This window comes from Falco cherrug, chromosome 4 (genome assembly GCF_023634085.1).
Source record: "Falco cherrug isolate bFalChe1 chromosome 4, bFalChe1.pri, whole genome shotgun sequence".
Classification (NCBI taxonomy): Eukaryota; Metazoa; Chordata; class Aves; order Falconiformes; family Falconidae; genus Falco; species Falco cherrug.
The window spans coordinates 44,820,355-44,839,851 of NC_073700.1; the positions used below are offsets into that span (position 1 = coordinate 44,820,355).

General features: G+C 45.6%; 1 protein-coding gene across 2 annotated transcripts; it reads left to right on the forward strand.

Annotated features, from left to right (window-relative positions):
- Nucleotides 1-194: 194 nt before the first annotated feature.
- SUGP1 (SURP and G-patch domain containing 1) lies at nucleotides 195-19,497 on the forward strand. Of its 2 annotated transcripts, none has more exons than XM_055707985.1 (14): nucleotides 195-265; nucleotides 503-674; nucleotides 1,264-1,367; nucleotides 1,819-2,046; nucleotides 3,947-4,070; nucleotides 4,711-4,814; nucleotides 6,520-6,643; nucleotides 8,434-8,975; nucleotides 14,050-14,156; nucleotides 14,809-14,986; nucleotides 15,248-15,354; nucleotides 16,190-16,335; nucleotides 17,852-17,981; nucleotides 18,525-19,497. In XM_055707985.1, exons 1-14 carry the CDS (start codon nucleotides 241-243, stop codon nucleotides 18,549-18,551), a joined length of 2,118 nt encoding a protein of 705 aa, XP_055563960.1. In that variant the 5' UTR covers nucleotides 195-240; the 3' UTR covers nucleotides 18,552-19,497. The 2 variants fall into 2 exon arrangements, with proteins under 2 accessions (XP_055563960.1, XP_055563959.1); XM_055707984.1 differs by having other exon boundaries at nucleotides 222-265; nucleotides 472-674.

The window sequence follows — 19,497 nt, forward strand, 5'->3', positions numbered from 1 at the left end:
GCCAGCGCCGCGCTGTGTCGTGGGGGCTGGGGAAGGAGCTTGGCGACGGACAACCCCCTCCCTGCCCCGCAGCGAGCCAGTTCAACCCCCGCAGCCGGCCCTCGCTGCCGCGGGAGGCGCGGGGAGGGAGGCTGACAGGCCCCCACCGCCGGACTACATCTCCCAGAGGCCTTTGCTGCAGAGCCACCCGGCACCGCCCGCCCCGCCAGCTGCGGTGCATCGTGGGACGGGAGCTCCAAAATGGACAACGCCAGGGATGCGCCAGGTACGGCCGCTCCTGCCGCCCCCCGGCCCTGTCATCCTCTGCCCCCTGCCCCGCGGCCCGGCCCCCGGCTGCAGCGTGGGGCAGGGGGGGCGGCTCGGTGGTCTCTCTGCCGCTGTGTGGGCAGCCACCCGCCCCCGGAGAGGCCGGGGGGAGGCTGAGGGGGGGCGGGGTGTGCGTCTGGGATAGGGTTGTGACATCCCCCTCAGCATTCGTTTTCATCCCCCCCTTTTCCCATAGGGAAGGCGAGCCGGTGGTTTGGGGTCGCACAGTCTAAATCGGCCAAGACGAACGTGAATATTCTTCACCAAGAGGAACTGATAGCGCAGAAAAAGAGAGAGATCGAGGCCAGGCTGGAGCAGCAAGCGAGGCAGAATTACCTGAGCATACAGCAGCTGCCTCTCTTCGGAGAGTACGTGTGAATTGCGGTGCTTTCAGATGGGAGCTTTCCTGGTGGAAAACGGGTGTTTGTCACATGCAAGCGAGGAGACGAGCTGTACAAAGCTCTCACGCTTGGAGGCAGATACTGTGAAAATGAAAATTGATAATTGAGGAAAGGTTGGAATAGGATACTTGTGCTTTAATTGATCTAGCCGGGTTTTTCAGATACTAGCGAAAACAGATATGTGTTAACAGCAAATTTTATTTTTAACAGGATGTTATCGCACTTCAGTTTCCTCTTTGTTATCTAGCTTATAATTGTGACTCCTAAGAGTTAACACAGTTCCCCAGTTAAGTGCTTGCTGGGAGCTTTCAGAAGCAGAGCAGCGTAACAGAGCAAGTAGAAATCCATTTCAACACAGCTATAAAGCAGCCAGGTGGAGAGCGTGGGTAAATGCTGTAAGCAACAAGCTGAATAGTTCTTGTGCTTTTAAAAACAGGTGCGTTCTCAGTGTTAGATGAGAGAGTAGTCACTGGCATTTGCCTGTTCGATATAAATGCATGTGGGGGGGCTGGGCAGGATGATGAGTACCATCACCTACTCTTCTTTTTCTATTCAGAGATGACGGTACTGAAAATGAAGCCTGTGTTTCCAACAAGTTTGTTAATGATGGCAGTTTCCTCCAGCAGTTTCTCAAGCTGCAGAAGGAAAAGTCAAGTACTGGTAGGTCGACTTCTGAGCAACAGGAGGCCTTTCTTCTCCTGGTGATACCAGCTTTGTGTGAGCTGCCTCCATGTATGTTCACTTTAGAAACCCTGCTATGAGCTGTTACCAGTACGAGTAAGTTCTAAAGCAGTGATGACCCCTTTAAATTTGGATTAAAGTCTGTCTTCAAGATGCAATATGGCAGTTTGTCCTCTTCCCCTCTATAGGTGCTGTTAAAAACAAGCATCTCTCTTGTAGCTTGATCTTGCTTTGTAAAAAAAACCCAAAAAACTACACCACAGCTTTCATTTAATTTCATTATGCAGCTTTCACCAGTCAGTGTCTTTAACTTACTCTGAAAATAACAGCCTGTTGCAGCTGTATTACTGCCTGAGTTGTTATTTGTAACCTTCTGATACTAAACCAGTAAGGATGTGCAGGAATTATTTTCCCCTCATTCTTTTCTAAGAACCTCCCCCAAGTTCTACTAATAACGCGGCAAACACTTCTGCACCAAATGTTGGGAAGAAACCTATGCTGTTTGGGAAGCGCCCCGGTCAGGTCCTGAGCAGCATGCTGCACCAAGCGAAGAACTACTCCCATTTCAAACAGACCCCAGTCGTTAACCGCCTCAGTGTGTTTCAGTCGCCAGATGAAGATGAGGAGGAAGATTATGAGCAGTGGTTGGAAATTAAAGGTAAATGACGCCTTGTACTACATCATTTGTTTTGGGGTGCAGGTCCACTTATTCTAGTGATAGCAGTTGAGTGAGGGAGCAGGATTCCCTTAGTACTTTTCCTCAGTGGAGGGTGGGTTGGTTGGTTTGTTTTCTTATGCTGTGAATTTATGTTCTTTGCACGGTTCCCACGTGCAGACTTCTGCATTGTGAAGTATAAATGACACTGGTTAATGCTGGTGGACTCCTCCAAAGCCAGCTTCAGCAGAAAAGCTGAGGGTTGAACAGTCAGATATTACTGATCCAGCCCGAGCTCAGTACCAGAGATGAGTGACTTGCTGTAGTTAGACCAGATCTGTTTTGTGCCTAGGAAGATTCATTTTCTCCGAGTTACCAAGGCGAGTGCTTGACTGGTCTATAAGTCTCTGTGAAAATAAAAAAAAAAAAAAAAAAAAAAAAAAAGAAGAAGAAATATGTTCTGCTCTTAACGGAGCTCGATTGTTTGCCAATGATAAGAATTCTGCTTTTGTACGACTGAAATGTAATAGGCCTAGTGCCAAGTCCTCTAGAAAATACATAGATAGCATGCTTGTATTTAAAATGGAAGTTTAGTTTTTTAAATTCTAGAAAGTGAAAAGGCCTCAGTTTGGGAGTGGCTGTGTAGGGGGGGAAATTGCATGCGTTAATAAACTTGCATGCGTTAATAAACTTGCATAAAATAATAAATGTAAAAAGATTACGTTAGGCGTGGAACTATGATTAGGTAAAATCAAAGTACCTGCCTCTTTCCAAAGTTTCATTAGACAATCAGAAAATCTCACCTCTAGGTCCTGACTACTTTAAGTAGGCTAGAAAATCAATGAAGAATATTGCAGCACTTAAATAACCAAGTTCATCTGGATAACTTAGGCTAGGAAGCCAGAAGGCAAATTTGTTTAATAATCGGAACTTCATGCGCACGTATTAATCAAGTGTAAAATTAGATTGCAATTGCTAAATAAGTCACACTAAGCTTTGTGTCAATTATTTCATTATATGTTTACAAATGCATGTCTAGCTATTTCTGGTGGGGTTTACAAAAGCATAATCTTAGCAAGTCTGAATTTCGGTGTCAGATGCACTGCAGGAATGTAAGAAATAGCCACTGGCTGCAGAGAGCAAAGACCCTTAATGGGTCTTATGGACCCTTAATTTAAAGATTGTGTGTTTGAATCTAGTCTAGAGCAGTGTGGCCGACATTGCTGCTGTGTGCTCTTTGTTCACTGCTCTACCAAAAATACCGTTGTCTAGACAAATGCCTGTGTTTAGTTCCCACTGAACGTGTCCTGCATCAGCTCTGTAATTGCTGTCAGCATTAGTGTGTTTCCTTCTTGGCACAGAAGCCAAAATACAGGTTCTTGGAGACTGAGCTCCTACAACTGATAGGATTCCCTCCAGGCGAGGGTTGAGACATGGGCATATGCTGGTAGGAAGAGCTATATGCTCCAGCTACACAATCCGTCTCTGCTGGCTGGGTGCAGCATAGTGTCTTGGGAACTGGAATCTGTAATCTTTAGTGAGTGATGTAGTTGTTAAAACCAAGTTCCTGTTCCTCCCCATTGTGTTTTCTAGGGAGTGAATTGTCAGAAGCAAATTGTGTTGCGATTGAAGTTGCACCCTAAACTGTGGTGATCCAAATCTTAGGCTTTTTCTCATAGGAAAAGTGTAGACAAATTACTAATCTCCTACTAGGGGAGCGCAGAGGCTGACAGTAACCTAGGGATTGTAATTTGTACAGCTGTGTAAGACTGGATCCCCCATTTCATCCTTTTTCTTCCCATTCCCATTCTACTTTTGTCTGCCGCCATGGTTCTTAGAAGTAATGTACCTGTTGCCTGTTTGGTGTGTGAGTTGAACCCCAGTACTGACAGCCTGCTTAAAGTTTTACCCCCAGAGGATGCGGAGACCCGACAAGTGGTGGAAAAGCTGGCTAGGTTCGTGGCTGAAGGGGGACCAGAATTAGAGAAGGTCGCTATGGAAGACTACAAGGATAACCCAGCTTTTTCGTAAGTGTGGTGATAACTCTTGTCTTCCAAAGCAGAATGCTGTCTCTTTGTTGGAGAAAAACATCAGCCTCGTGTATATAGTTCTCATGGATGTGTTTGGTTTAATTATCATTTGGTGGATTTGAGCTTTGTTACGAGTTAATTGTTTTATAGCTGGGGAAGCTGAGGCAGAAAGTGATACTGTGATGGTGCTGAGGATGCAGATGAGCTAGAGTCAGGAATACAGCCCGGGTGGTCCGGCTGCCTGTACAACATCTAGCACGTGGGGATGGACTCTGTCTCGGGTCTGGTTCTGTCCCCTCTGCTGCTGACATGCTGCGTGGCTGTGGACAGAGGATTCCCTCCTATATCAGAAAAGGCTGTTACCTGTTTCCCTTCAAGACACAAAAAATTTGGATGCAAGTCCTTAGATTAATGCTGCATGTATTTATACATGCTGAAGGCTTTATAATGCACGTTTTCCTTAGATTAAAGCTGCGTGTATTTATATATGCTGAAGGCTTTATAATGCACATTTTAAGTGCATTTCTGTGTAATTTTATCTATTTTGTATTATTTGGTTTTGAGCTGTTTATATCCCAGAGTATCAACGTTTGTGTAGTTGTTGCTGATGCCCTTTTTTCCTCCATCTCCACCGTAGGTTTTTGCATGATAAGAACAGCAGAGAATTCCTTTACTACAGAAAGAAAGTGGCAGAGATAAGAAAAGAGAATCAAAGTTCTCAGGCATCCTCTTCTCAGAAAGGTAATTAAGGCCGGGATCTGGAGAATATGAATTGCAGAGGTTAAATTTGACTACTTCACTCTCTAACTGCTTGTTAGGTCTGTTCTGGAAACAGTTGGAGTGGGTATTTGGCTGTCGATCTGCTGCCTGTAAATAAAATTTCAAAATGGAAGGAAATGGTGATCAAGCATCACCATGATGATGTCAGACACTCGTGCCAAAAATGGCTGTTGCCCAAGCCCACAGCATGCTGTACCGTGCTCTGTGTAGAGGGCTCTTGAAAGAGATTTTCCTTGTATTTCTCCAAAATACTTAACAAGGTGAACTAAAATGATGCTTCACTGTGTGTGTTTTGGAAAGTGTTTCAGCCCTGAACGTGCGTTTAGGAAAAGTGCTTTTTCTCAGATGTTCTTATTTGATTTGTTATAAATGAAAATGGGATTTTTGTTTGTCGAACATAATCCCCATTTCTGCTGCCGTTTCCTTATCTGAATTTTCTATTTTCTGCTTGGGACACAAATCCTTGCAAGTAAGGGACTGTGTTTTCAGGTGGGAAAACAACAGAAGTGGATGATCAGCCAACAGACAGGTGGTGTGAGCAGTGGAATCTGGTTAACTGTGTTGACAGAAATTACTTAGTGGGTGAAGTGTGGTGTGTGGGCCAGGCATTTATCACTTTTAGTCCAGCCTGTTACAGGCCTGCCGTGTGGCCCTGGCAAATCCCTCAGCCTCTCTGTGTCATCTTCCTTTTCTGTGGAAAGGAGTCTTAATGCAATTTAGCTGTCATGCTGATGCGTTAACAGCTCAAACAAATCATGGTTTAATAGACTGTGGGCTGAAAGAGCTTATTACCAATATCAACTAACTGATACAACAGTTTGGAAGCTAAGCGGTATTATCCATACTTTACAGGTGTGGAATATTGAAGCAAGGAAAGGTTATGACTTGGCCATGGCTTATAATCATGTCTTCTGCCTCCTGGTCCTGTGCCAGCACACTGGAGTACTGGCACTGGTACTGTGCAGGTAGCAAATGTCATATAAGGCTGTCATGGCTAAATAATGTATTTGCCTGGCTCCTTATAAACATCAAATATGCTTGAAATATTAACAATCCGAGCCTTCTCTGTGCCTTTGGACAAAGGCTGCAGTAGCCACCTCTTCCAGGTGAGGATTGGGACTGTTCCATGGAGAGTTTCCTCAGTCCTACAACCCTCCCCTAAAGTGGCTGGCAGATGGGTAGTGACAGTAGGTACAAGTGGGATTACGGTGCGTTATTAGTTGGCCACTTTTTCCTAAGGCTTTCCCATTGCTCCTGGGGACTTCAGTGGCAAAGTCTTTAACTAGAGATAATTGCGAGGGCTGAGGTGTAACCCTATGGAAAAGCGCCTGACACAGGGAAGAAACAGCCTTCCTCTGTAGCAGAGACAGACAAGGGACCATCTTTGAAGACAAAAGCTGACTTGTCTGTTAATCTGCTCTGATCTAGCTCCTGGCACAGAGGAAGCTGATGCGTGAATGGGCAGGCCTCTGGTTACAGTGTTGTTGTACAGCCTTTATGCAATATCATGTTTTTGTGATATAAACTCTGATGACTGTTGATGTGTAACATTTCTAAAAATTAAACTCGACCTTTTGCCCTTATTCTGCTCTTGGGGTTCTTAGAACAGATAGGCTTTGACTGTTGCTTGTGTGAGTTGGGCCCAGTACTGACAGCCTGCTTAAAGTTTCACCCCCAGACGACGAAGAGACAAAGAACTCTGCTGAGAAACTGGCCAGGTTCATAGCAGACGGGGGTCCCGAGGTGGAAGCTATTGCCTTGCAGAACAACAGAGAGAACCATGCTTTCAGGTAAAGGAAGAAACCTGCTGCTGAGTGTAAGGGCGGGGGGCTTGTGTGGGTCTTTTTGGTTTTTTTTTAAAGGGGAAATGATAATAAGCATGTGATAAGTTACAAGGATAGTGCACTCCTATAGCAGCGATACCTTCACATTCTCAAGCTCCACAGTTTAAAGTGAGGCACAGAGGGAGAGAAATCTGTTTGCTTTCCCGCAAATTAATTTATGACTTCCACCCCTCTTCACCTTTCTCTTGCAATGTACTAGCATAATTCTAACCTTTATACTTCTCCCTATAGCTGTGTTCTGGTGTGGGCCTCCATCCACCACTCATACCGTTGCTGTCCAATTAATTTTCTGGCTTGCTCTTTACACAGCATCTTCGCTAACGTACAGGTAGCACTCCTTCACCATTAGCTCCCCCCTTGGAATATCGTTTTCAGCCTTTCAGATGTGAATTGTTCTCTTCAGTGCTCACTGACAGCTGTTTAATGCCTCCCTTTGGTCTCATCCATGTTACATTTTTCTGCTCTTACAAACAATTTGGTGTGTTCCTTGGAAGTGAAGTGGGGCTCAGCAAGCCTTTTTTTGTGGCTGATACTTTGGTATTTTATTGGCTGCCTTCTGGACCTCTGGGGTACTCCCCTTGTGTTGTGAATTACATCAGACAGATGTGCTAATACCTGAGCTGTTTCATTATTTACTTTAAAACACCGCTGTGATCCCACCTGAGCATGGTCAAGTAAAACAGTATCTCCTCTGTTAGGATTTCATCAGGTTTGCTGTAAGGAGGGCCCCATCCTGCCCTCTGCTAGGTCCTGAAGCAATCCTTAATGCTGTTACTCAAACAGAGGGGTGCAAGACCACGTTTAGTGAATTTTAAAGTACGTCAGAGAGCTGTTTGTGTTTGTCTGTGTATGTTGTGCAGCAATAGATGGGAAAGGCCTGTTAGCCCTTATGTTTTCATGTGGGAGCTGGAACTGTCCTGAGGAGAAGTTACGCCAAATGTTAAACTTGTCCTTTAAAAAGGGAAGACTGTAGAGAATTTAGGAGTAGACAGCGTTCCTGTGTGAAGTATTTAAAAGATAACTTGTTTGTAAGAAGCATGGCACTATTGATTTTATTTTGTGTGTAGCTGCTAGATGGAGGATTGTTCATGTTCTTCCCACAGAGACTAAGGAGTTTTATTTTACCCGAAAGGTCAGAGATGCCTATTTCTGGAAGGGGTAGCAAATAAAGCAATGTTTTTCATGTGTGAGGGAACAGAAGGAGGAGTCATGGTGTAATTAAGCAGACTGGTAATGTCAACGATTCTAGCTTGGATAGAGAGCTTGGGAGCAGTTTCTTTAGGCAGTGGTTTGGCATTCCCATTGGTAAGACTGGAATGTTTGTTTTCTTTAATGAACTGAAACTCGATGTGTTGTGGAGCCCTGGCAGTTTTTCCAAACGTTTCTGGAAGGCAGGTGAATTCTGGGGGAGGACCTTGCGTTTCCACATATGTAACATGATCCTTTTTGGTACTGTGTGTTTATTTGGCCCCCAAAATAGCTGTGGTTTGCTCATGAATGGGAAATACACTTTCTGATCCCGCAGGCTTGCAGCCTACCTTGCAAAAGCACGCAGAGCCCTGCATTGCGTGCACGTACACACAGGATGGTGCTGGAGAGCAGGGAAGTGTGTGGGAAGGCTAGTGGTGCAAGAGCATTGCAGGAAAGAAAAGCCCTGACCAAGCTGAGCTATATCCAACCCCTGCATATGGCTGTTACGTCTAAACTCACTTCTTTCTTTTTTTTTTTCTTTATAGGTTTTTATATGAGCCAAACAGCAAAGGCTACAAGTATTACCGGCAGAAACTGGAGGAGTTCCGTAAGGCCAAAAGCAGCACTGCGTGCGCCCCCTTGCCTGTAGAGTCCAGTCTGAAAAGGAAGACCAGTCCTGAGGCATCGCCATCACCTTTGTGCTTACCGTCTTTGCCTTTGCCCCTGCCCTCACCTTTGCCTTTGCCCCTGCCTGTTCCCTCGCCCTCGCCTTTGCCCTTGCCTGTTCCTTCACCCTCGCCCCTGTCCTTGCCTGTGCCACTGCCCTTGCCCTTGCCTGTTCCCTCGCCTTTGCCCTTGCCCGTTCCCTCGTCCTTGCCCTCATCCTCATCCGTGCCCTCGCCTTCACCATCCTCTACAACTCCACCCGATCAGACAGCTACAACTCCTGCTGCAACAACTACTACAGCTACTGCTACAGGCACTACTAAAAAGAAGCGGAAGAGCAGGTGGGGGCCAGAGGAGGACAAGGTTGAATTGCCCCTCCCGCAGCTTGTCCAACAGCTGGATTCTCCCTCCCCTCTTTCAGGTTAGTGGGTCCATGTGTTCTGCTGAGTAACTGGTTTTCCTGGGGAGTGCATTCTGCTTTAGCACAGCAGGCTTTGCAAGCAGAAACCCCAGTGAGGCTTATCTCCTGTTGTAATCTCCATGGTTGCCAGCCCTCTATCTTTCAGCTAGGTCTAGCAGCTAACTCTCCCCTGTGTGGAAACCCAGATAAACCACTTTATCTCACTGACACCAGGGATTGGATCTTATCGTTCTCCAGCTATCTCAAAACCCCTGCTGTGCTATAGCTCATTACAGCCTCAGCCTCTCCGCTGTTTAGGGCTATTTCACTTCAGGAAGAGAGTCTGTCAGAAAACAAGTATCAAAGGCTGAACTGTGCTTATTCCCCATGGAAGGGTAAAATCCTTGGGCAGCACTTCCATCTCACCCTAGCTGATCAGAAGGCTAAATGGGAATAGCTGTTCCCCGAGTGCTGGCGGACACAAGTTTAACTTCCCGTTCCGATTTCTACCCATTTCAGTTCATTGGATTACAGATGGAGTTCACGGTCCTCATCCAGCGTTGAGGCTCTTGCTCCTGTTACCTCACCTGCCAAGTTCATCCAGGGGGTGCAGCTCTCTTCAAGTGCTGGAAGATAATTCTTCCAATTTGGACACTTCAAGGGAGCTCTTGGAGGTTGAACTCCTGTGGCCCGTCTGTGCATGTGCAGATAGGTAATGAGGCAGGCAGCTGGAGGCGCATACAAAAATCGAGGCACTCGAGGACAACAGGTGAAAGCAGACATTTAAGATGGCATCTTTGAATCCTTTGCCCAGTGAGTGTGGTACGGGGAAAGGATGCAAAAAGGAGAACGAGAAGACACAAGGCAGTCGGTGTTGGCAAACAGAATTAGTAGTACAAGGCTAGAGTCACAGGAAAAGTACCAAGTACCGGTCTGAATAAGGACTTTTTTCAAAAGGCAGTAGCAGAACAGATGAAGTGGGACAAGTAAGACAAAACAAGCTATAATTTTCTGAGTTGCAGGGTGAGACCACAGCTAATTCTCAGCCCTTGGTCAGCCTGTACAATTCATTGCTCCAGCAGGTGGATCTTTGCTTTGGCGGGGTTTTAGAGGAGATAATTGCTCAGCCATTAATAGCTTTGATTGTTAGGCTTGGGTAAGATGTAGGGTTGGCTGTGGTGTCTGTTGATTCTGCAGAGATCAGGAAGGAAGGAAGGAAGGACTCTGTCTCCTAATCCAGCGCTTCAAATGTAGATGAAGAGAAGTTCCTACGTAATTCTGTCTTCTGATCACAGCTCTATACAGAAGTCTTGGCTATACCTCTCCTGTGTACAGGACAAAATACCAACCTGGATGGCTTAGTCGTTTGACCTTGAGTTGCTGCTCATAGTAAGGCAGAAATCGGATGTGAAAGTCTTCCCTGATTTTGTACCTCTAGAGTAATTTTTGCTTCTTGCAGACAGTAGTGACACTTCGATGACGAAGCTGGTCAGGTGCTATCAAAACAAGCATCAGACTCTGTCTTAATACCCCCTGCTGAAATCTCCCCTGGCTTTTAGCCTCCCCTTAATTAGACAGATATATGCTCGTTGTGTTCGTGCTCACTTTCTGCACGGCTTTGTGTCAGGTAGAAGAAAGGAGGCTGTAGCGAGAGGTGCGGGTCAGTTTCTTCTCCCAAGTAACAAGCAACAGAACAAGAGGAAACGGCTTCAAGTTGCATCAGGGGAGGTTTAGATCGGATATTAGGAAAAATTTCTTTACCAAAAGGGTTGTCAAGCACTGGAACAGGCTGCCCAGGGCAGTGGTTGAGCCACCACCCCTGGAGGTACTTAGAAGATGTGTAGACGTGGTGCTTAGGGTTTAGTGGTGGATTTGGCAGTGCTGCGTTAACAGTTGGACCCAACGATCTTAAAGGTCTTTTCCAGCCTAAACAATTCTATGACTGTAAAAGAACAGCAAACAATTTGTCAAGTATAACAAATCAAATGTTAATGCACTGTTAATGCTCTGCAGGGGGAAGGATTTATCTTTTTATTGGTTCAGATAGCCTAATCCCTTTCAGAATTAAGATCTTCAACCTGACAGGTGAAGAGAATTCCATATTACAGCCCTGGTCCTGCGGAAGGTTAGAGTTGCACAGTGTGCTTTCGTTCCCTAAATATCTACATCTTAGTCCTTTATCCTTAGCAATTGTTTTGGATTTAGTAGAGGACTGTTCTGATTCTTTTCCTATGTACTCTTAGTAATAAATCAGTATCGTGGAGAGGAGAAAGCGTAGCCCTTCTGGACAGAAAAAAGGCTCCTCTGCAACATATTGATATTGAAACACTTAACTGCGTATGTACTGCAGGGACTAATATATCTGAAAAGCTGAACAGCACAAAGATACTGTGATTAGTGAACTCTGTGGGCTAATGGGAAATTACAGGGTGTCATTAGAGTTTTCTGAAACCTGATACTGGATTGGTTTGAGTCTGATTACTTTTAATTGAGTAAGATCTTCAGACTCTGAAGCAAAAAATCAGGCATTTCTGTACTGGGATTTCTCCTGTTGTCCTTAAAGGACATTCACTTCCCTTGTAACAAGCTCTTCTTCAGGCATGTGGGAAACAGATAAACCTTCGGGTAGTCTTCTGCCAATGCTGCAGATAGACTGCACCATTAACCCTGTAGGCAAAGCTGATGTCATTCGAGGAAAAAAAATGTATTTTTCCCAGGCCTGCTGAGCATGGGACTGAGAAGCGACTCCTTATCTTTTGCATAGTGTTTGCCTGTGCTAGGTATAAGGAACTTAAAAATTTTGCCTATTTTTATGCAAATTCCTTGACTGATTTATTTTCTGAGTAGACTTTCCTATCTTCAGAAGTGGGCTTGGGGTGGAGCTTTGCTTTTTCTGTCAACTTTGCCTGTATTGTGATACTTTGGGCCAAACCTACAAAAATATCTCCCAGCGCTAAATTTTTGCAGTGGTTTTTCAGCATCTCTCAGCATAAAGTCTGCAAGGTACCAGAGCAGTCAGACAAACCAGATGTAGTTTTAGCACAAGAAGGAGCAGTGGCATATGCTTTCTGGGAAGTAAAAGAAGATGCTAGGCTCTCACCTTTCTCCTTTAAGGTGGTTATATATGCTGGCAAGCCACCAGCTCGCAGGGCCTCTAGAGCCATGCCTGGCTCTTAGCCTGAGTGTTTATGCAATTCAGAACTAAGCCAAAAAGCTGCTGACCTCTGTGAAGGACAGAGAGTCTTCCTCGGTGCATTCAGAGAAAGCTTTCCCATGCCCTGAGACAGGAGGTGAAACTTTGACTGGGGCTGATGCTGAAGTGCCCCGGTCTCACGTAACGTTTGGGGCCAGATCCTTCTTTATGTGCAATAGGCGTAGTGTGCTCATCCAGACTGTTTCCGAATCTCAGTGCTCTCAGAGACAGAAATTGGGCTGTTTATCAATGATAGATAGGTTTATTTTTCTATTTGTTCTTATTTCTTGGGAGCTGCAAGTGCGTATCCTAGCACCAAGCCTAGCGTAACACGGCTTCTTGCTTCTCTCCTCTTGGAAAACCTCTTGCAGTGTTTTACATAACTCTTCCTGCAGAGTTGACTCCCGGCTCTGGTGTGAATGTGCAGAGGCTGTAGCTGTGCGAGGGAGGGTGGATGCGCTGTTTTATGTTCTCCTTGGGAGGCAGGAGTTAAGCTGCTTTCCAATCCTGGAGTGCTCAGCCAAAAGCATGTGGGAAAGGAGGCGAGATGAGTGCTCAGATCAATTGCCCTGAGTTCGAATAAGAGGAAGGGAGAAGATGACCCCTGGGGCCTAATTAGCATGCTGTGTAGACTTTTGGTGTCATGAACAATGATGCTATTATTATCGGGCTTCATAATTAATAGATAATGAATAATTAATGAAGCATCATTTAACTGTAGTCTGGACTTACATTCAAATGGAGGGTTTTGCAGTCATTAGGAAGAAATCCTTTTCCTTGTATTGAAAAATGCAACACGCTTTCAGGTGCGCTTTCAGGTGCAGTTGTGTGTCTTCTTTTAATCCCTTAAATATTTAACTGTTGAGGTCTTGGCTCTGAGGTGTTTTAGAGAGGAGCTGCCAGCCCTGCTAGATATATATGCACCAAGTTTGCAAGGCAGCCTCTATTGTAAATCTCTGCTTTGCAGTGCTTCAATTACTTACTTTCGTGGTGCAGCAATTACAAGTAGGTTTCCTTTTTTCCCCCCCTCTCTCTTGCCTTTAACTTGCCCTTTGAACTCAGAGTGCCATACGGTCGTTTGAAATGAGTAAGTGTCCTGCCCAGATAATGTTGATATCTAATTTCAGGGTTTATCTGATAAAACTGCAAAAATCACTTGGAAGGAGGAGCTTCCAAAAGGGGATGCTGCAGAAAAAGGAGGATACGTCAATGTGATTGTCAAGCAGAGACTTCAGATGCCCCCTCTTTGAAAGCAGAGGCAACATCCCTGGCAATGCTGCACTTGAGCCTGTAGATTAGAAACTAAAATCTCCTTGGGGAATGGCGACTTCCAAAAGCAGCATAATGCTCATGTCTTTATTCTAATGTGGTCATTTGCTTTTCATTTTGAATGAAGTTGCTGTTTACATAGTAATCAGCAGACACTTACGTGCACAGATTGGACAATATGCTGACAGGCTCAGATCTGCTTGTGACTCAACTCTGAATAATTAAGTATCGCTCTTTGCAACGGCTGGGGTTCACGAGGAAGCCTTATGAGGAGAATTAATCTTAAGGAGGAATGATGTTTAAAGCGTGGCATAGCAGACTGCTGTGCAGCGTGACCTCTGAGGATGTGAGACATGGTTCGCAGGTCTGCTGATGTGATGCAGGCAGAGCCTCGGGCCAGGGTGGGGGAATACTCTGAGGTGGCAGGCGAAGGAGCTGTGTGACCCAGTGGCTTTCCTGCTCCTATGGTTCCAAAGTCCTACCAGGCGGTTGTTCTTTCCTGAAGTGCTTGTCTCAATACTGGAACCATGACATGAGTGTCAGACTTTGTGTGGGGATCTTGCGAATATGGCTTCGCTGGTCTGAGCAGCTGTCTCAGTTTTTTGAAAGTGTTTTAACATGTGCTTGTTACAGTTCAGGACCTGAAGGGTCTTGGTTATGAAAAAGGGAAACCGGTTGGTTTGGTGGGTGTGACGGAGCTCTCCGAAGCCCAGAAGAAACAGCTGAAGGAGCAGCAGGAGGTAATGCCCTGAAATGATTTCCCAATTCATACTGTGTTGCAGCAATGGCTGGGTTAGATGGGAAAATGGAGGTGGAGGTAGCAAAGAAACTTTCCCAGTGTCCCAGAGCACAAATCTCTAGGATTTGTGCTGAATACTGAAGAATCATGTGACGCTGCAGTCAGCAGAAATATTAGAGGACTTTGGGGAATATGAATTAAGCCAGCCAATTGCTGTCCTACCAAACTAAACCCCAAAATCTATAAGGTCTGTTGTGTCACGCCTGCAGCTGTTTATGTATTGCTCCAGCAGTGAGAAGGTGAGCGGATACCTGCTGGCTTTGGAGGAAGGAGAGCAGAATTGGCTTTTGCCAGAACGTGAGGGTGATCTAAAGTGTGTGTGTATGATCAGATGGCAGCAGTCCCCAGTGTTGATATCGAGTTGCCTGTGTTGGAGGAGCCAGCACATAATGCTCCTGTTTGATCTGAGAAGCGAGAGGCTCGGATCAAGCAATGGCGCTGCCTGCCGGGATTTGTAGTTGTCATAACCTGCATTCTGCGTGGCAGCTGGGGCGGGTGCGGGCTCTGGTGCTGAGCTCTGCGTGCCTCTGGCAGACCCTGCCGCCTCCCAGCGTGTTGTCTTACTGCGCACGCTGCTGCATCTCTTCCCCTAGATGCAGCAGATGTACGACATGATCATGAAGCACAAGCGAGCCATGCAGGAGATGCAGATGATGTGGGAAAAGGCAATTCAGCAGCACCAACACGGCTATGACAGCGATGAAGAGGTGGACAGTGAGCTGGGGACGTGGGAGCACCAGCTTCGGCGCATGGAGATGGACAAGACACGAGGTGTGTAGGGAGCTGCCACCAAGCATCTCGCTCGCTCTGTGGTGGTACAGAGGCCTCCAGAGGGACATGTCTTGAGATCGTGGTGTTGGTGTGGGAGTTGCAGGGTCGCTTTTCACTGCTCTGTGCTGTGGCTTCCCTGCCTGTTGAGTGGAGATAATGACCAGCTGTTGCTGGAGGCTTTATGCTTCACAAAACCCTCTGAAATTCCAAGTCAAAGAACACTACCTTACTGCTGTTTTCTCTCATCTGTGTCCTGGGCAGAGTGGGCTGAGCAGCTGACCCAGATGGGCAGAGGGAAACATTTCATCGGAGACTTCCTTCCACCTGACGAGCTGGAGAAATTCATGGAGACATTCAAGGCATTGAAGGTGAAATAGGCTCTGCAGGGCAGCGGCGGTGTTTCAGGCTTGCCCCGTAGCCATGAGGGAAAGATCTCGGGCATGCTTGGCCCTTGTTTGCAGCAGGGAGCCACCTTGCACCCTTCAAGTATTCCTGCCCTTACACTGGGAGCTGCGTTACTTTGGGAGGAAACAAGGGGTTAGTAGTTTGCTCTTTGCAGAGCAACGGCTGTAGCAAATTAAAGAACACACTGTTAGGATGGTATTTGGGAGTTGGCTGAAACTTACAGACCAGCCTCTCAGGCTACCCACCGTTGTCTGCCGGTCCTGTTTTGGCTGAGTGGTTGCTGATGCCAAGCAAGGACAAATTGAATTTTTATCCAGATGATTGCAGTAAAGTGAAAATACAAAGCCTACAAAAAGCTTATGCAAAGCACTTCAATACCTGCCAATTCTTCCTAAACTGTAGAAGTTCTTGATGCTGGTGCAACGCTCATAATGTTTCCATGTAACCAGCATGGAGTCTGACATTCCCTGGAGATCCCGGCTTAAATAAGAACTGTATCTGAAGCTTGATCCAGTGAGCAACTTTAAATTCAGGAGCTAAATATTTCTTAGCTTAATCTCACAGTAGCATTCCCTGCTTCTTGCAGATTATGCTATAGGGTCATGCAGTGCTTTGTCATTTACCTGTTTTCTTCTCTGTGGTGGTGCAGAACTGGAATCCCAAGAAATGGTGCTTAGTTGTTGTTTGCCAGAACCGTCCTGACTTTTGAGTAGCTGAAGCTGGTTTTCCCCTCCTCTGGCCCACAAAGATAGGTGCATATAAAAAAAATAACCAACGCTACTTTTTGTGTCTCCGCAGGAAGGACGTGAGCCAGATTATTCTGAATACAAAGAGTTCAAATTGACTGTGGAAAACATAGGTTATCAAATGCTAATGAAGATGGGCTGGAAGGAAGGCGAGGGACTTGGCTCGGATGGACAGGGGATTAAAAACCCAGTCAGCAAGTAAGCAGAGTTCTTCTACTATTGATTTAGTCCTTTCATCTTGGGCTGATAATTGATGCTCCTACCTTAGCCTACTGGAAGCAGCTGCAACGAGTGGGACTGTAATTCATCACTTGAACAGGATATGGAATCCTCACAGCAAAGGAGAAAAATGGTTTCTGATTTCTTTGGGGTTCCCTCCCCTCAAGGCCTGGGTTTGGTACTTTATCTCAGGCAAGAGGTATGATCTGAGACGAGAGTATTTTGTTTATAAATCTCAGTTTGCATAGTGCCTTCTTCTGAGAGGTGCCTTCTCCCCCGTTTCCCCATCTCGAAAATGAAGATGATACTTGTCTGCACCTCACCTCTCCAAGGGCGTGCGAGGATTAAGTCATGTCTTTGAAGTCATAAATTTATTTAAGTATTAAAGAGCATGCCTTTTGCATCTTTAGCGCTGTTGGTGCCTGCTAGCTAGTCCCTGGTGTAATAGGTGATTTATTGAAGAGGGTGAAAGGCAATTACCAATATTTGCTACTGCTAGACCTGTGTTTGAAGGGTGTTGCAGTCCAGGTGAGAGAGCTTTGTGTGTGATCATGCAACTGTCCTGACATCACTTTTCTTGCACAGAAGTTTTCTGATTTGATTGCGCTTTGTATATAATAAAGCTTTCTGAGAGTTCTATCCCAAAATAGATGAGCATCTCTTTTTAGGTGGATCATCTGTTGGTAACATATGCTGAACTTCAAAACCAAATATTGGGGGATAGGAAATACTCTGAATTGTTATTTAGCATTAGATCCTTTTAGAAATAACAATTGTTTGTTTACTGCACAATAGAAAGTAGCTGTACAAAGCACTTCTGCTCCTCCCTCACAAGAAGATCTCTCTGGCAGCATGATTATTAGTTCAGAGAAGTCCTGTAATAAAAGAGTGTTGTAATCAAAGCGGCATGGCTTACAAACAACAGCAGGGAGGCGGTTTCTGTCCATCGCAGGCTTGAACAAGGGTTGTGATTTGCCTGGGCTCTACCACCTCTCATGTTCTTGGAATTGCCAAGAAGGTGCTACTGCAGATGGAAAGGAATTGCTTCCACTTTTGGACTGTTCTGGAGTGAAGGAACGGGAGGCAGGTGTGGTGTTTAGTGGTGCTGCGTGCCTCCAGGTGGTGAGGTACAGATCAACGTGCTGGGTTGCCAAAGGTTTCTCTGCCAGTCAGAGCACTGTTCAGTGGGGAGGCATCCAAAGCAGACGGTATTTCTGTTCCAGATGTAAAAGGTTAAGCAAATATATGTTGACACTACTGCTTCCATCTAGCAATAGCAGCGTCATTGATTTAGAAGGGCAGTGTGGAAAGGTGGCAAATGCAATAAGCTGCTCGGTATTAGCTGTCTGTCTTGATGCAGCACGCTCTGTGTGATGATGCCCGGTGCTCCCTGATGGAGCTTTGATGACAAGAGGCGGCAGGTATTTCTGGTGAAGAGGAAGGTGACCTGTCACATCTGCTTACCTTGGAGGCTTTGTTCCCTCTTTCCAAACAGGGGAACTACTGCTGTGGATGGGGCTGGTTTTGGCATTGATCGTCCTGCCGAGCTAACGAAGGAGGATGATGAGTACGAGGCATTCCGTAAACGGATGATGCTCGCCTACCGCTTCCGACCAAATCCATTGGTAAGGTGGTCCCAAAACTAGAGCAGACACTGTGACAAATCCATTGAGGCTTCCGTGCGTATCTTGTAAGGGTGGGAGTGTTTCTAGTGCTTAGCCAAGAGAGCAAATGCTGTGAAAGTTTCTTCTGGATTCTGTTCTTATGCTGAATCAAATTATCACTACCAAAATGTCCATGGATGCACAGTTTTGCTTGCTGTGATTTTTTTTATATATATACAAAAGCCCCTGGGTTTAGTTCTATCTGGTGCAAACCAAGTATAAGCAATGAACACAAAGGAAGCGGATGGGCTGCCTGTGAATCTATGTTTTATTTTGAATAATTGTTTTTCTGGTTGCAAAATGCTTGGAAGCTTGCATTTGCCTCTTGCATTCAGCATGCCAGCACACCTAGAAAGCTACATTTGTAATTTTTGATGGGAAAACCTCCGATTTCACTGTCAGAAATGTCACTTTTCAGTGGCTTTTTCAGATAATTGAGCTCAGATGCTCATTGTTCTGTGAAGACAGCAATTTTTATTAATTTTCTTTTGTTATTCCCCACAGAACAATCCACGACGACCTTACTACTGAGAATGTTTTTGGGACGACGTATTTTCAAAACAATTGTACTTTTACTGTGAAATGTTACGAAACTGCATTATCATCCTCTTATTTGCTAATATTGTAAAACTTACCGAAGTCATAATACCATCTTTCACCCAGAAGAGAGGCCTGCAAGCCCACTCACTGCACACTCGAGTGTCATGACAACGGTGTCGTAACAAGGCCTGGGTGGTGATCAGAGAGAAAAGCAGAGCAGGTGAGAACAGAGATCTTCACACCGTGCCCTGCTGACAGCGGAAGGGTAGCACCAAAGATACCAATAGAAATAGTTCAGGGACTCCATTTGTGTTTAGCTCAGTGCCATGTTATGAGGAATGCGTTCTTTTTTGGTGTAACAGCAGATCCTCTGTTGTTCAGATACGCAGCTTTTGCTGCTCTGGGTTTGGTTTGGTTTTTTTTTTGTTTGGGTTTTCTGTTGTGGTTTGTTTTTTTTTTTTTTTAACTGCAAATATAACAAGGGACTGTCTCTGACCCAGCTTTTGGGGCTATTGTTCAGTCAGGCTATTGTTCCTTGAAGAACTGGGTTTTGATGCTGTCATGAAGCCAGAAGGTACAGTCTGACCTTCAACTGACATTGCAAAACCAGTGCCTGGTTGTTTTACCTCTGGCCTGTGGAAGCCGAGGCGTGGATCAGTGTGGAGCGTGGCTGCAAGGGTTGAGGGGCACAGGGCAAGTTCATTCAGCATCAGAGGTGAGAGCCTCCTGGTTTTTCGAACACTAAAGTTCACCCCCAGCTTCCCAGCAAAACGAGAGACTTTCCAACACTTTGTGTGGATTGGGGATGCCGAAGAACCAAGCCTTCAAACACAGTTTGTCAAAGGCCATTTGGATTTTATTGTCATAAGCAACCCCTCTACAAACACAAATTTTCTTTGTGCAGTCTGTAAATAAAATAAAACTCATTTGTTCCTTA

Bases quoted from the DNA above. Each gene is read 5' to 3' on its own strand.
- SUGP1 (XM_055707984.1), top strand. The intron at 2,047-3,946 runs GTAAATGACGCC...GCCTGCTTAAAG, and splicing joins GCAGTGGTTGGAAATTAAAG to TTTTACCCCCAGAGGATGCG. The intron at 15,355-16,189 runs GTGAAATAGGCT...GTGTCTCCGCAG, and splicing joins AGACATTCAAGGCATTGAAG to GAAGGACGTGAGCCAGATTA.